This window comes from Cyanistes caeruleus, unplaced genomic scaffold, assembly GCF_971803275.1.
Source record: "Cyanistes caeruleus unplaced genomic scaffold, bCyaCae1.hap1.1 HAP1_SCAFFOLD_87, whole genome shotgun sequence".
NCBI classification, from domain to species: Eukaryota; Metazoa; Chordata; class Aves; order Passeriformes; family Paridae; genus Cyanistes; species Cyanistes caeruleus.
The window spans coordinates 1,402,992-1,419,292 of NW_028255892.1; the positions used below are offsets into that span (position 1 = coordinate 1,402,992).

Genomic DNA, 16,301 nt, shown 5'->3' on the forward strand with positions numbered 1-16,301 from the left:
TTTGTGGGTGTTTTCTGCCATTTTTTGTCATTTTTTCTAGAATTTTGAGGGATGTTTCTGAAATTTTGTGATGTGTTTGTGTAATTTGGGTGATTGTCCTGGTTTAGGGTAAATTTGGGAGAAAACCTCCAGTGGGGCTCCCCCCGGGAAGCAAACCCACGTGGCCCCTTTCTCCCACCCCCCATCCAGTTCGGGAAGAGATTTCTCTGAGAGGAGTGGAAAAAACCTGTTTATTTCCCAGGCACAGCACTACCCAGCACAAAAATGAACGATATCAAATTACAAAACCTCTCGCCCTTCAGCAGAGATGAGGAACTTCAGAGGGTCTCTTTCCTGGGGGTGTTGGCTCTGTTATCAGTCCCTCTGGCGCTGGAAAATGCCGCTGCCCAGGCTGGGCTCCCGGTAGTCCAGGGGTGCTCCCGGTGCTCCCCCGAGTCCCCAGTCCAGAGCAGCTTCGATTCGTTTCAGAAAAAGGGAAAGAAAACAGTCCAGGAAGACCTCTCTGCTCCGGCTAGCTGAAAAGCCAAGGCGATCTGTGTCTTGTTGTCTGTCTGTGCTGTAGTCAAAACTCCCGATGCGGGGGGAGCAAGTGCAGTCTGATAACAGACTTGGTGCTTCTTTTCCACTCACTTTTACTCTCAGATGGAATTTTAAGAATACAGAACCTGTGTCTGGGTTAGGTGGACGAATGGGGATACAATTTAACATCATAATCAACCCAGGACACACGCCCACTGTGCTTTCCAGCTGCTTTGCTCCAGCTCCCCCCAAATCACCACGAATTCCACTGAACTGAAACAAATCCAAATCCTCGTGGGTCGGGACAAGGGCAGGGAGAGGTCACTCAGGGATCACCATCAGGGCCACAACAGCCCGACATGGGGAAATGCACTGAATTTAGGACTGAGCAAATCAGACCAGGAGAATGAGGATTAAAATCAATCTTGAGAAACACCTCCTCCCGCTCCTGAACTTTTCTGTCCGGGCCGCTGCTCGCGGGGCACAGAGAGGGGCCCGGCCGTGTCCCTCCAAACCTCCCTGGGAATCACCCCAGAGCACTCAGACTTCCTTGTGCCCATCCCTGGGGCCCCTTGTCCCTCCCAGTGGCTCCCGTGGCTCTCCCAGTCCATCCCAGCCTCTCCCAGTCCATCCCAGTCACTCCCAGTGACCCCGCCTGTCCATCTCGCCCCTCCGTGCATCTCTCGCCCCTCAGCCAATCAGAGCGCGTCTCTCTGATGACTCATCAGTTGCCGGGCAGATCCACAGAGCCGAGAACCCCGCGCTGGACTCGGCCCCTCAGTGCCGCGCGCTTCATTCCCAGTCCCTCCCAGTGCCACCACAGTCCCGCCCAGTGCCACCACAGTCCCTCCCAGTGCCACCATAGTCCCGCCCAGTGCCACCACAGTCCCTCCCAGTGCCACCACAGTCCCGCCCAGTGCCATCACAGTCCCTCCCAGTGCCATCACAGTCCCGCCCAGTGCCACCACAGTCCCGCCCACTCCTTTTTAGCCATTCCCAGTCTATTCCTGGCTCATTCTCACTTCACTCCCAGACCTCCACGCCCTCATCCAGTGTCCCAGTATCCACTCTCATCTCTTTCAGTGCCATCCCAGTCCCTGCCAGTCCATTCCCAGTCCCTCTCAATGCCACACAACTCGTCTCCCATCTCTCCCAGTGCCCATCCCAGCGTGTCCATCTCGCTGGTGCCCTCCAGCTCCCAGCCCGGCCCCGGCCGCCTGCTCTGCTCCCTGATGGATTTCTCCCCTGCCCACATCCAGCTGAGCTGCTCCCAGGGCCAGCAGCAGCTCTCGGGCCGCGTGCTGGCCACTGCCGTGCTCCCCAGCGGGGACTGGAGCCAGCAGCTCCTGGTGCTGCTGGAAACCGCCCCCGGCAATGCGGGCTCAGCTCCAGCTGCCAGGTGGAGCACGGCAGCCTGGAGCACCCCCTGAGCCGGCACTGGGGCACGGCCCGGCCCCCACAGCGCGGGGGGCAGCGGGGGAGGCACTGGGGGGGCCAGAGGGGGATTGGGGTGTGCTGAGAGGAACTGGGAGGGAGTTTGAGATAGTCTGGTTTAAACTGGGGAAGGGATTGAGGTGCTTAGGATGGCTGGGAAGGGGATTAAAGGATGTTGGGGAGGGTGGGATGGGGTTCTGGGGGTCCTGGTGGACACTGGGAGGGAGTTTGGGGGTGCTGGGTGTAACTGGGAGGGATTTGAGTGAGCCTGGAGGAGCTGGAAGGAGATTGGGCATTGGAAAGCAGGGATTGGGATGAGGTTGGTTGTGCTGGGAAGAGACTGGGAGGAGTCTTGATGAGTCCTGGTGGGGCTGGGAAGGGACTGGGAGAGGGTTTGGGGGTCCTGGGGCAGTGGGGGGAAATTGGGAGGGGGCTGTGGGATCCTGAGAGGAACAGGAGGGGTTCTGGTGGGTCCTGGGGAGGCTGGGAAGAGACTGGCAGTGATTTACCAAAATAGCAATATTGATCCAGTATCAACATCAATCTGTTAATGGACAAAAAACCTCTCCAACAGTTTAAAGTTACAAAGTGGATGTTTAATCACAGCACTGGGCGAGTGCAGGAGTCACCCCTTAATATGCACTGCAAGTTGACAAAAGATTCCAGTGTGAATTTATTTACAATAGTCTTGAATATCCAAAATACTAATACATATTAATACTAATACATATGCATAATGCTAACACTTCCCATTCCCCACTTTGGATTAAAATGCACTGTAATCAGTTTAAAATGTCATTACAACTGCGTGGTTGGCTCCCCAGTTTGAGGAGGGGGTCGTTTTGGTGAGGAGGGGTCATCAGGAGATGAAGGAAAACGGCTCTTCCTCACTCTCACCTTTCTACCTTTACAATGGTTGACATTACAAATGACATTTGGTACAACTCCAGTTTCCTCCCTTGTGACTTTGAAATGGGTTTCCAGATGTAAGGTCTGTGATCTTCCTGAACCCGTTTATCAGTTTCTCTTTTCTCATTATAAGCACATCTAAACAAACATACAATGACAAGTAATTTTTTACCTAAGTCTGAGATTCATTATCTCAAATCCTGCTTCTCACTTAATCATTAACTCTAACTAGCTCCAGCAAGGCCTGTCTCTAGCTGAGATCTCCAAATTTTCTAAAATACCTAATTTTTTAAAATTAGTTAGTCCAAAGGAGGTTCCAGAGGGTCCTGGGCAGGCTGGGGGAGACTGAGAGGGTCCTTTGAGGTACCTGTGGGGTCTGTGAGAGGTTTTGGGGGTCCTGACCTCTGCAGTTGCCCCAGGGACACCATGAAATGCCACCTGCAATAAGATGCTGACGGAGATTGGAGTCTCCATGTTGGGTTTTGTCTTCCTGGTTCTGGGGCTCAGCATCTACCTGAGCAAGAATGTGAGACGGGGTCCCTAAGTTTGGATATCCCCTCCCCCAGAGCATGTGTGTTCCCTCAGGGCCCCCAAGCCCGGTGTCACTCCCTTTTCTCTGCCAACAGAGCTCCTGAGGCAGCGACAAAAGGTTCTCTAGGATTGAAAGTCAACAAATCCACTCTCCTCAAGGAATTCCCATTGTTGGTCTGTGTCCTGATGGATTTTCATTCCCCTGCTTTCATCCAGGTGCCCACAGGGAGCCAGGAAGATGTGGAGCCTCCCAGCCAGGTGTCTTCCCAACACAGATCACCAGGACCACGGATCACCAGGGCTCTGCCCAACGGGGGTCACTGGGGATCATCCAATGCCCATCCTCCCATGGGGGATGGAGCTGGAGCAGCGCACGAAGCTCTTCCTGCACTCGGGGCACTCGCAGGGCTTCCCTTACTGGTGCCTCCGTTGGTGTTGGGTCAAGTGAGAGCTCTGTGAGAAGCTCTTCCCACACTGGGGACACTCGTAGGGCCTCTCCCCACTGTGGATGCGCCGGTGGAGAGTGAGGGTGGAGTTGCGGTTGAAGCTCTTCCCGCAGTCGGGGCAGCGGAAGGGCCTCTCGTCTGTGTGAATCCGCTCATGTCTGATGACAGTGGAGCTGCGCTGAAACCTCTTCCCACACTCGGGACACTCATAGGGCCTCTCCCCAGTGTGGATGAGCTGGTGTTTTCTCAGGTCAGAGCTCCACCCAAAGCTTTTCCCACATTCCAAGCAGGTGTAGGGCCGTTCCCCTGTGTGGATCACCTGGTGTGCCCTCAGGTTGGACCTCTTGCTGAAGCACTTCCCACATTTTCCACACTCGTAGGGCTTTTCCCCAGTGTGGATCCTCTGGTGTTCCCTCAGGTAGGAGATGTAGCTGAAGCTCATCCCACATTCCCCACACTTGTAGGGCTTTTCCCCAGTGTGAATCACCTGGTCCTGGATCAGCTCGCACCTGTACCTGAAACCCTTCCCACATTCCAAGCAGTTGCAGGGCTTCTCCCCACCATGAGGCTTCTCCCCCAGCTCTGAGCTCTGGCTGGATCTCTGGCCATGTTCCTGGTATAGGGGGGATCTTTCCTCCTCACAGCTCCCTGGGCTGAGTTTGCAGACCCTTCTCATGCGGCTTCTCCAGGGCTTTTCCACCTCCTCCATCCAGCCACGGCTTAGGAATGAAAAATCCTGGTTTAGGGGAAAAAACAAGAGATGAGCACTTTGGGCTGGGGGTACCTCCTTGCCCAAGGTGCTCTCAGGAAGTCACTGGGCATCTTGTGTCTGAAAGAACCTCCAGGACACCAAGATTCAGCACCAACATCCTCCAAACATCAAAAGAGATCAAAAACTTCCAAAACACCAAAATGCTGATATCCTCCGAAAACAGAAAGATTCTGCCCCCACAAAAAAACAAAGCACCAACATTTAGCCCAATAAAGCTCAGATACTCCGAGATTCAGCCCCGTGAAAATCGTGCATCTCCCTGCCCCGGCACTCGCTGCATGGGGGGTGAGGGGGGCAGTGAGGCCGGGCCGGAGCAGGGGGTGCCTGAGAGAGGCCCCGAGCCCGGCAGAAGCCCCTGCACAGCCATGCAAGTGGCTCCTGGCCGGACTCGGGGATCCCCCTGGCCATCCCCGCTGGAGCAGCCTGGTCCTGAGGGACTCTGGCCCCTGCGAGGGACCCCAGGCTGCAGCAGGACAAGGATTCCTGGCCCTCAGGGGGAGGCAGTGACATGACCTGACTGTGACCCCCATCCCTGTGCCTCTGGGCGGGGAGGGGGACGGAGAGGGGCACAAAGTTAAGCCCGGAAAGGAGGGACAGCTGGGGGGAAGATGGATTTCCGTAAGAATTACTTTGTTTCTCGTTTTCTTGTTCTGACACGTTTGATAATAAATTTAATTTAATTTCCCCAAGTCAGGTGTGCTGTGCCCGTGACCAAGGATTGAACTGTCCCCAACCTCATCCCGACCCCCGAGCCTTTCCTTGTGTGTTCTGCTCCCCGCCCGGGACAGGAAGGAGAGTCACAGAGTTTTGGCCTCGCTCCGGCATGCCCTGCTCCACCCCGGACTCACCCCCAGCTCCCAACGCCCTCAGCTCCCGGGCACCCCGAGCTCCCGGCGCTTCAGCGCAGCGGCGCTTCCTTGGCCTCCTGCCCGGGCCGGGCCCAGCGCCGGGGCCGCTCCTCAGCCCAGGGGGCCGAGAAATGGCGGAGCTCAGCCCAAGGCAGGCGAGTCCGTGCCGTGTGCAGGGCCCGCCGCTGGCTGCGATTGGCTGCTTCTGCCGTCACTCGTGGCTCTGGCGCGCGTTGATTGGGCAGAGCGGGGACAAGCCCGGCCCCGCTGGCGCCCCGAGGGCGGCCGTGGGGCAGGAGAGCCGCCATTGCCGGAGCGTCTGTGCGGGCCCGGCAGCGGCGGCAGCAGCGACCGGAGCCCGGTGAGGCGGCGGCGGAGCTCGGAGGCGGCCCCGGCCATCGCAGGTGGGAGCCGCGCTCGGTTCTGCGGGGGCTCGGGGCTCGCTGCGGGCCCGGGAGGGGGCGGCAGGGGGCTGTGGCGGGTGGCTTGTGCCGTGGCCGGCCCGTGTTGGCCCTGGGCTGAGGGCGCTGCGGGAGCGGCTGCCCGCGGTCTCCTTGCCGCTGGGGCCTCGGCAGGAGGCGGTGGCGGAGCAGCGCTGGCTCGTCCCGCTTCGTGTCGGGAGGCCGGAGGTGGCTGCGCTGGGCCCGGGGCCGGGCGGGAAAATTCCCGGCGCCAGAGGTTTGTGTGGCCCAAGGAGCCAGAGGAGCGGTGTGCAAGTGACTTTATTGCTGCCCAAAGGGAGAGGCCATGGGGCATTTGCCGTGCGCTCTCTCCAGGTGTTGGAGGACGCGGCCTCGTTTTTGTCCTGATTTTCCCGGCCGCATGTCCCTGTCCCTTTGCCCAACACTGGCCGAGGTGCTTGGAAGGTTCAGCCTTCCCGATCCGCCTGCTGCATGTCCTTTTTGTGTAACACCCGATATTCCTGGCTCTGTGAAGTGTTTGTTCTTCTGGAAGTTCAGGAATGTATCGGGACTTGGTCTGAGCAGCAGTCCTTGTCAATTAGTAACATTTTCTGAAACTGATGGTTTCTCCCATTGCTTCCTTATATACAAGTCCCTGGCCCTATCTCCAAGCAGATTCACTCATTGCCTCTGTTTTTTCCTTCCTGGAATCAGCCCAATTCCTCCTGCAGGCAGGAAGCCCCTGGGTCATTGTGCAGGCTTTGGGCCATCAGTGTTAATTTGCATTTCTAAAGCTCCTCTCCTGGCTGCCTGGAGCAAAGCTTCTCTTCCAGGGCAGACATCCCGTGATTCACACGTGGCCCCCCACAGATCTGCTATTTATTTTTTTTTAAACAATATTCTAATAATTGTTTATGTGTTAAAGCACCAACTTTAAAGCTCTTCTAGGTTTCAAAGAGCAGCTTAAAGGTGAACATCGAAAAACTCATACCATCATTTTGTCATGACTAAGAGTCACGTTCAAATATAAAACAAAAATGAGAAAGCAATCAAGCGTTTTCTTTTTATTCTCCTGGGACTAAAAACTGATTCTCACACCACTGGCCCAAACAGAACCGATAATAGAGAAGTAAAATTATTAGAAAAAATTACTCTAACGGTGTAATCCTTTCACTGAAACTGAGAAAAGCAAAAACTATTCAACAATGTCTTTAGAGAAATAAGGCATTACTTGATTCTGGCCAGAATGTGCAACAGGAATAATTTCATGCACACTTAGGCTGGGTGTGCAGAGAAAATCATTCCATGACAAATGAGTTTGACTAGATTTTTCTAAATTTATACACTCTGACACCATAGAAATCCATTGGTTTAATGTTCATTGGTTTCAAGGTGTGGAGTTGTTAGGATTTGGTTTCCTGTTGCAGCCGGATTTCTGTGCCTGTGATGGGAATTAGGTGGGTACTCCTGGATTTCCTGCTCAGCCTTTTCCAGACCAGGTGTCTCCAGCTGTGCCTGGGGAAGTGTCTGGGTCAGATGTTGGTTGATGTTTGCTGCTGGGTGTTGATATTTTGTTGATGGTTGTTATCTTGGTGGGAATCTTTTGGGCTATTCCCAATCTGTTGAGATGTTAATTTCATCTCTGCTGAGTGGTGGAAAAGAAACCTTAAAATTCCTTTAAAAGAAAGATTAAAATTCCTTTCCCCAAGGCAAAGGCAAACCAAGTGTGAGCAGAGAAATAAGATTTGAAGCCATTTTCAAGTTGGTCTATTTTGCCAGCAGCTAATCCCAGGCAGGGCAGAGTGTGAGTGTAATTGAGAGGCAGAGTGGAATTGTCCCGGTGCCTTCCCCAGCAGCTGTGGCGAGGGCAGGCACAGAAAGGCCTGAAGCTGCAAGAGTGAGAGCAAGGATTGTCCCGCAGTGGCTGGAGATGGCAAAGGAGGGTGGCCAGGCCGAGGATTTGAGCAGAGGATCTGTGGGCAGGCCCAGGAGCTTCCCCCGCTGGGGAGCCCTGGCTGCTGCTGCGTTGCCTTCAGTGCAGGCTCAGGGGTGGCCTGTTTAATATTCCCTTCCAATCCAGATTTCTGAGTCTGGAAGAACCATGGCTGGGGCATCAATCATTTTATTTTTTCCATTTTGTTTTGTTCTCTTTCTTATGTCCACCCCATAACATTGAGACTCTCTGGGCCTAAAGAAGTCACACAATGCTCTCGCTAGAAGAGAGAATCCTCAATCCAGCTCCTACAATTCCCTGTTAATCCTAAGAATTGCTGCAGCTCCTTTTTCGTCCAGGGAAACATTATTTCTGAGATTCCCTGAACCCTCTCAGGGTCAATACAAGACAAAGCTTCAGTTAAAATAGGTCCCAAATATTTAACCATTTTCTCTACTGTTTGCCCTTTTTTTTCAGCTACTCAAAGCTGCTTTTTAGCCTGAAAATGAAACCATTTCACAGAGGCTTCCTCTACCTCTTCTCCTTGTTTTTCTGACTGGATCAAGTCATCCACATCCTGCATTGAGCCAGTCCCTGGGGGTGAGGTCAATTCCTTTGATATTTCCTGCAAGGCTTGCCCCAATCAGGCCAGTGCTTCCGTGCATCCCTGCAGAAGGACCGTCCATGTCTTGAGCATTTTCCCTTCTAGCTCTTGTTGCCAGCCCAAGGCAGAATTGTGTTTGCATCCTCTGGAAGTGGGCAGATCCCCAGAAAGCATCTTTTGCATCAAGTTGTGAATGGCAGCAGTGTGAGGAGGGCACCTGGTTTAGGCTGGTGTAAGGATCTGAGAGTGTGGGGTGCCTCGGTTTCATCATCTCATTTCTTCTTCTTGGGTCCTGCAGCATTCTGTGGATTCCATTGGATTTCTTGTTTGGCAGGATAGGAGCATTCTAGGGAGCCATCCCTGGCTGCCCAAGCCGTGCCTTGAGCAGGACTCCCAGACAGGCTGTGAGCCCTTCCTTCCCTCCCTTGGAACAGGGGATTGCTTTTGGACACCTCTTGTCCTGGTTGCTTCAGGGAAATTTGGAGAGGCTCCATATCTAATTTTGCCAATTTCCCTGGGTCTGCCCACACTTGTGGGTTCACTTCAGCCGTGGCTCTGCCAGACATTTGACACAGAGGTACAACAGAACCAGCCTCTGTATCACCTTTTGCAACATTAATTTGCATTCCAAATTTAGCCATCAAATCCCTTCCCAGTAAATTACAATCACAATTGTGAGCAAATAAAAATTCCTGCATTTCAAACCCATCCCCCCACATCTGCTAATAGTGGCTGAATAAAACACACCCACTCGTCTTTCCCACTTAGTGCTTTAGTAATTAAAATATTCCCTAACAATTTTTCCCACTTAGGTGTAAGATTCTGAGTGGATGGAGAGGCCCCTGTGTCCATCAGGAAAGGTCTCCTCTGGATCCAGAGCCACCCTGGATGTTCCCAAGGGCTGCAGTGTGGTGGGTCCCTGGTGGAATGGGAGCTGTGCCACCGCTAAGAATGCGTGTCCATCAAGGGCTGGACTTGCTGGTGCTGAGGGTGCTGCTGTCTGTGCTTGCAGTGTCCTTGTGCCCTGCAGCTGGAAGGCTGATTCCTTGCCAGGGGCTGTTTGGGTGGGCTGTGCCCTGGCCAGGAGGGCAGTGCCTGTGCCAGGTGCTTGTGGCCGAGGGTGTCCCCTGGGTGCTGGGGCCCCCTTGGGCCCTGGGCTTGATCCCTCAGGGGCTGTAGGAAGTGTGCCATGGCCTTTGCCTTCAGCTTGGCCTTTTGCTCATCCCTTGCTGCATTCAGCTGCTGAGCCTTTGTGAGCAAGTGCTGCAGGGGCTTCTTCTGTCGCTGCTGCAGCCCCCTCAGTGCCTGTGGGTGCTCATCCTGTGGCAGCTGCTGAGCTTTCTGCAAAATCCTTCCTTTCTCCAGGGACCCACCAGGAAATGCTTAAAAGATCATGTGGATCCTTGCAGGTCTAATCGCCATTTGTGAGTTGTTCCTTCCTCGTGCTGGCTGTGCTGAGGCTCCCCTCCCCAGCCCGTATCCCAGAGCCGGTCCCTGTCCTGCCGCAGTGTCCAAAGGCGGCCCCCCCGGCGGGCAGGGCCGGCAGCTCCACGGGGCCGGGCAGCGGCCGGGGCGTCCCGCAGCCTCCTGGGGGCCGGGGGCCACTGCCGGCCCTGCCCGGGGGGTGCTGGGCTCAGGCAGCGCCCGGCGCTGAGCCCCGGCTGCCCCACAGCCCCGGCCCGGCCCCACAGCTCCCCACAGGCCCCCAGCCCGTGCTCCCGGTGCCGCAGCTCTGCGCCCGCTCCTGCCGCTCCCAGCTCAGAGAAACCCCCTGAAATCCTCACCTCCTTGTTTTCCTGTCCTGAAAACTGGGATACAAAGGATCTGAGTCAGCTGGCAAATTCTGAGGATAAGACCCTTCTGAAAATCCTTCCAATTCTCAGTATTTTTCTCTTTTTCCTCTTTTATATAATCATTTTTCTTACCCCATGGATTCCTCCTGCTGCTTCTTGCCTTAAGCACATTCCTGCATACTCCCCTTCAGCCAATCCCTTCCCAGCACACCAACACCATCCATCCCCTGTTGTCTAAATCCCTTCTGGACTTCCCTTCTTGCCCCCCTGGGTGTCCACGTCCCTAGTTAGCTCTGGGAGAATGTGCAAACGACCTCCACATGCTCCCAAGGGACCCTTGAGAGATATTTTGGGGTCATCATCCCTTTGTCCAGGATGCCCTTCTAGCATTCCATATTGTCCCCTCAATGGTCCTACCTGGATCCCAGCTGCGCCCCTCCCCCCCGGGCCTTGGCGCCCCCCTGGAGGGGAATTTGGGGAGGTGGGAGGGGGGAGCGCCAAGGCCGGGCCCCCCCGCGCTGTGGTGGCGGGAGCGGCTGCAGTGGGGAGCGAGTGCGGGCGGAAGCGGCCGAGAGCCCAGCGCTGCCCCAGGCCGAGCTGGCCCAGCTGCATCCGTGCCCCTGCGGTGGGATGCTGTGGGACTGGGGGGGAAGAGGGAGGCGGCAGTGGGTGCTGGGCCTGGGGGCAGGAGGAGAAGGGAGGGAGAAGCAGGGTTGAGGAACAAAATGGTCAAAATATCTATCTTGGGTTTTACAGAAGAAGGAGGAAGAGGTGTGAGCAAGAGTTGGGCCACAGGAGGAGGAGGAGGAGGAGCAGGAACAGGAAGCAGCACAAGGTTCCTCCCTCCCTGTATGTGCAGTCCCAGGAGTGTTTCCCTGCCCACAGTCAGCAGGTGACTGGAGAGGGGGATCCACGATTTTCACTGGGCTGAATCCTGTTGTTTCTGAGCTTTATTGGGCTAAATGTTGGTGCTTTGTCTTTTTGCAGGGGCTGAATCTTTCTATACTGGAGGGGGTTTTGCCTGAATTTGGTGTTTGATTAGTTTTTGATCTTTTTGATCTAGTTTTGATGTTTGGAGGATGTCTGGGCTGAATCTTGGTGTTTTGGTTTGTTACAGACATAAGATGCCAAATGACTTTCTGAGATGAACTTGGGCATGGAGGAACCCCCAGTCCAAGGCTCTCTCCTCTCTTTTTTTCCTCCTCATCAGGAATTTTCATACCGTGTCTAAATGGAAGAGGAGGAGGAAAAGTCCTGGAGGTGCCACACAAGGAAGGGCTGCAAACCCAGCCCAGGGAGCTGCAAGGAGGAAAGATCCCCCCAGTGCCAGGAACACGGCCAGAGATCCAGCCGGAGCTCAGAGCTGGGGGAGAAGCCCCACAAGTGCTTGGAATGCGGGAAGGGGTTCAGAAAGAGCTCCCAGCTGATCCGGCACCAGGTGATCCACACTGGGGAAAAGCCCTATGAGTGTGGGGAATGTGGGAAGAGCTTCAGCCAGAGCTGCCACCTGATCCGGCACCAGGTGATCCACACTGGGGAAAAGCCGTATGAGTGTGGAAAATGTGGGAAGAGCTTCAGAGATATCTCTAACCTGATGATACACCAGGTGATCCACACAGGGGAACGGCCCTACACCTGCTTGGAATGTGGGAAGAGCTTTGGGTGGAGCTCCTACCTGAGAAAACACCAGCTCATCCACACTGGGGAGAGGCCGTACGAGTGTCCCCAGTGTGGGAAGAGGTTTCAGCGCAGCTCCCATGTCCTCCTACATGAGCGGATTCACACAGACGAGAGGCCCTTCCGCTGCCCCGACTGCGGGAAGGGCTTCAACCGCAACTCCCACCTCGCTCTCCACCGGCGCATCCACAGTGGGGAGAGGCCCTACGAGTGTCCCCAGTGTGGGAAGAGCTTCTCACAGAGATCTAACTTGACCCAACACCAACGGAGGCACCAGTAAGGGAAGCCCTGCGAGTGCCCCGAGTGCGGGAAGAGCTTCGTGCGCTGCTCCAGCTCCATCCCCCATGGGAGGATGGGCGTTGGATGATCCCCAGTGACCCCCGTTGGGCAGAGCCCTGGTGATCCGTGGTCCTGGTGATGCGTGTTGGGAAGACACCTGGCTGGGAGGCTGCACATCTTCCTGGCTCCCTGTGGGCACCTGGATGAACACAGGTGCAGGAACATCCATTGGGACACAGACCAACAATGGGAATTCCTTGGAGAGAGTGGATTTGTTGACTTTTAATCCTAGAGAACCTTTTCCTGCTGCCTCAGGAGCTCTGTGGGCAGAGAAAAGAAGGTGATACCAGGCTTGAGGGGCCCAAGAGGAGCACACTCGCTCTATGGGGAGGGAGGACATGACCCCCGGGTTCCCCCCTCACCTTCCTGCGCAGGCAGAAGCCGAGCCCCAGTGCCAGGAAGACGAAACCCAACACGGAGACTCCAATCCCTGTCAGCATCTTGATGCAGGCAGCATTTCACAGCATCCGTGGGTGTCTGCAGGGTTCAGGACCCCCAAAACCTCTTACAGACACCCCAAGCCCCTCCAAGGACCCTCCCAGTCTCCCACAGCCCACCCAGGACCCTCTGAAACCTCCTTTGGACTAATTAATTTCAAAAAATTAGGTATTTTAGAAAATTTGGAGATCTCAGCTAGAGACAGGCCTTGCTGGAAGTAGTTAGAGTTAATGATTAAGTGAGAAGCAGGATTTGAGATAATGAATCTCGGACTTAGGTAAAAAATTCCTTTTCATTGTGTGTTTGTTTTTCTGTGCTTATAATGAAAAAAGAGAAACTGATAAATGGGTTCAGGAAGATCACAGACCTTACATCTGGAAACCCATTTCAAAGTCACAAGAGAGGAAACTGGAGTTGTACCAAATGTCATTTGTAATGTTAATCATTGTAAAGGTAGAAAGGTGAGAGTGAGGAAGAGCGGTTTTCCTTCATCACTTGATGATTCCTCCTTGCCAAAACGACCTCCTCCTCAAATTAGGGCGCCCATCACGCAGGCAGAATGACTTTTTAAACTCATTACTGTATATTTTAATACAAAGTGGGGAATGGGAAATGTTAGCATTATGCATATGTATTGGTATTAATATGTATTAGTATTTTGGATATTTAAGACTTTTGTAAATAAATAGACACTGGAATCTTTTGTCAGCTTGCAGTGCGTATTAAGGGGTGACTCCCGCACTCGCCCAGTGCTGTGATTAAACATCCACTTTGTAACTTTAAACTGTTGGAGAGGTTTTTTGTCCATTAACAGATTGATATTGATACTGGATCAATATTGCTATTTTGGTAAATCACTGCCAGTCTCTTCCCAGCCTCCCCAGGACCCACCAGAGCCCCTCCTGTTCCTCTCAGGATCCCTCAGCCCCCTCCCAATTTCTCCCCACTTCCCCAGGACCCCCAGACCCTCTCCCAGTCCCTTCCCAGCCCCACCAGGACTCATCAAGACTCCTCCCAGTCTCTGCCCAGCACAACCAACCTCATCCCAATCCCTGCTTTCCAATTCCCAATCTCCTTCCAGCTCCTCCAGGCTCACTCAAATCCCTCCCTGTGACACCCAGCACCCCCAAACTCCCTCCCAGGGTCCACCAGCACCCCCAGAACCCCATCCCACCCTCCCCAACATCCTTCAAACCCCTTCCCAGGCATCCTCAGCACCTCAATCCCTTCCCCAGTTTAAACCAGGCCATCTCAAACTCCCTCCCAGTTCCTCCCAGCACACCCCAATCCCCCTCTGGCCCCCCCAGTGCCTCCCCCGCTGCCCCCGGCGCTGTGGGGGCCGGGCCGTGCCCCAGTGCCGGCTCAGGGGGTGCTCCAGGCTGCCGTGCTCCACCTGGCAGCTGGAGCTGAGCCCGCATTGCCGGGGGCGGTTTCCAGCAGCACCAGGAGCTGCTGGCTCCAGTCCCCGCTGGGGAGCACGGCAGTGGCCAGCACGTGGCCCGAGAGCTGCTGCTGGCCCTGGGAGCAGCTCAGCTGGATGTGGGCAGGGGAGAAATCCATCAGGGAGCAGAGCAGGCGGCCGGGGCCGGGCTGGGAGCTGGAGGGCACCAGCGAGATGGACACGCTGGGATGGGCACTGGGAGAGAGTGGAGAGGAGTGGTGTGGCATTGGGAGGGACTGGGAATGGACAGGGAGGAACTGGGGTGGCACTGAAAAAAATCAGAGCGGATACTGGGACACTGGATGAGGGTGTAGAGATCTGGAGTGAAGTGAGAATGAACTAGGAATAGACTGGGAGTGGCTAAAAAGGAGTGTGAGGGACTCTGGGGCCTCAGGGCGGGACTGTGGTGGCACTGGGCGGGACTGTGGGTCCTCAGGGCGGGACTATGGTGACACTGGGCGGGACTATGGTGACACTGGGCGGGACTGTGGTGGCACTGGGAGGGACTGTGGTGGCACTGGGCAGACTGTGGTGGCACTGGGCGGGACTGTGGTGGCACTGGGAGGGACTGTGGTGGCACTGGGCGGGACTGTGGTGGCACTGGGCGGGACTGTGGTGGCACTGGGAGGGACTGGGAATTAAGTGCGCGGCACTGGGCGGCCGAGTCCAGCGCGGGGCTCTCGGGTCTGTGGATCTGCCCGGCAACTGATGAGTCATCAGAGAGACGCGCGCTGATTGGCTGAGGGGCGGCAGATCCGGGGCGGAGTGAGAGGGACCGGGAGGGCATTTGGGATGATTCGAATGGACTGGGAGAGGCTGGGATGAACAGGGAAAGCCACAGGGGCCACTGGGAGGCCCCGGGGATGGGCAGATGGAGGGCTGAGGGCACTGGGGTGATTCCCAGGAAGGTTTGGAGAGACACGGCCGGGCCCCTCTCTGTGCCCCGCGAGCAGCGGCCCGGACAGAAAAGTTCAGGAGCGGGAGGAGGTGTTTCTCAAGATTGATTTTAATCCTCATTCTCCTGGTCTGATTTGCTCAGTCCTAAGTTCAGTTCATTTCCCCATGTCGGGCTGTTGTGGCCCTGATGGTGATCCCTGAGTGACCTCTCCCTGCCCTTGTCCCGACCCACGAGGATTTGGATTTCTTTCAGTTCAGTGGAATTCGTGGTGATCTGGGGGGAGCTGGAGCAAAGCAGCTGGAAAGCACAGTGGGCTTGACAGGGACTGAACCAGGGCAGGAGTTGGGGCTGCCTCGAGTGAGCTCTCACAGTGTGAACCTTCATGGGGTCTTTAAGGGAATTTTGTGAAGTTTGACATTCATTATTAAAAAGCAGAATCACAAGGGGAACTCTGCTTTCAGTTTGAAATGAGGGGATGGAACGTGGGCACAGGGACTTCCATAACCTCAAGTTGTTCCTTGATCCTGGACACTTTAGCTTTGGCAATCTGAAGCCCTTCAGCAGCAATGTCTCTGCCACCCCCTGGTTTCTGGCTCAGACCCAGCTCGCAGCTTGGACAAGGTCTGGGCTTTGTCCTCTTGAGCTTCGGGAGCCTCCCGGGAAGCACCAGCCCTCCCCAGACCACCCTTGGTACGACTTTTTCTTTTCTCTCTGCTGACGATTTTATCCCCAAAACTGTCGTGGGAACGTTGTATCCAAGCACATCCTCCAGCACTGCACTTTCCTCCTGTGAATTCCCTGTGCAGGGAATGTGTCTGTGCTTTTCCCTGCTCTGTTCACTGACAAACAAACCTGAGCCCGTGGGACTGTCAGAGCTCCTTCATGCCATGAAATCAGGTTGTGTTTCTCATGGCATGTTCTGGAGGAGCATTTCTTGGTGTGTCTTGTGCTGCTGCCCGTTGGCTCAGGGCCAGGGAACCAAGTTGTGCTCCCGGGCAGTTGGGCCCTGCTGGAAGCAGAGCCGCGTTTCCCTTGAGCAGCTCAAGCTTGTGACAGCTCCAAACAGGAAACCTCCACAGAAAACTCTTCCTCCAAACTCAGCTGCTTTCCCCCCTGCAGCTGTTTGGGAAAGAGCCTCAAAGCACAGACTCTGCTGGGAGCCATTGGTGCATTTCCTCCCTCCCGGCAGCAGCAGCTCCTGAGCCCTTCACGGGCTCCTGGCCCTTCCCAAACCCTTCAGCTCCCTTGGAACTCTCAGCAGTCACTAACATATGCATTTCTTTCATATTTAAACTGCATTTAAACTTCTCTTTTTCTC

The 16,301-nt window shown here is 55.1% G+C and overlaps 2 protein-coding genes across 2 annotated transcripts in view; one reads left to right on the forward strand and one right to left on the reverse strand.

The window, feature by feature from the left end:
- The window catches only part of LOC147646696 (uncharacterized), a 399,719-nt gene that overhangs the window by 112,927 nt on the left and 270,491 nt on the right, over positions 1 to 16,301 (forward strand). The window contains exon 2 of the mRNA XM_086873094.1: positions 11,559 to 12,143. Coding sequence (XP_086729220.1) covers positions 11,559 to 12,143 — 585 coding nt within the window. The remainder of the gene's footprint in view (positions 1 to 11,558; positions 12,144 to 16,301) is intronic.
- LOC147646699 (uncharacterized) lies at positions 2,528 to 5,627 on the reverse strand. The gene is made up of 2 exons (XM_086873130.1): positions 5,460 to 5,627; positions 2,528 to 4,575 (listed from the first exon to the last, which is right to left on the reverse strand). Exon 2 carries the CDS (start codon positions 4,546 to 4,548, stop codon positions 3,808 to 3,810), a length of 741 nt encoding a protein of 246 aa, XP_086729256.1. The 5' UTR covers positions 4,549 to 4,575; positions 5,460 to 5,627; the 3' UTR covers positions 2,528 to 3,807.

What these genes read in the sequence shown, in the direction of transcription:
- LOC147646699 (XM_086873130.1), bottom strand. Translation starts at nt 4,548, where the DNA reads ATGGAGGAGGTGGAAAAGCCCTGGAGAAGCCGCATGAGAAGGGTCTGC.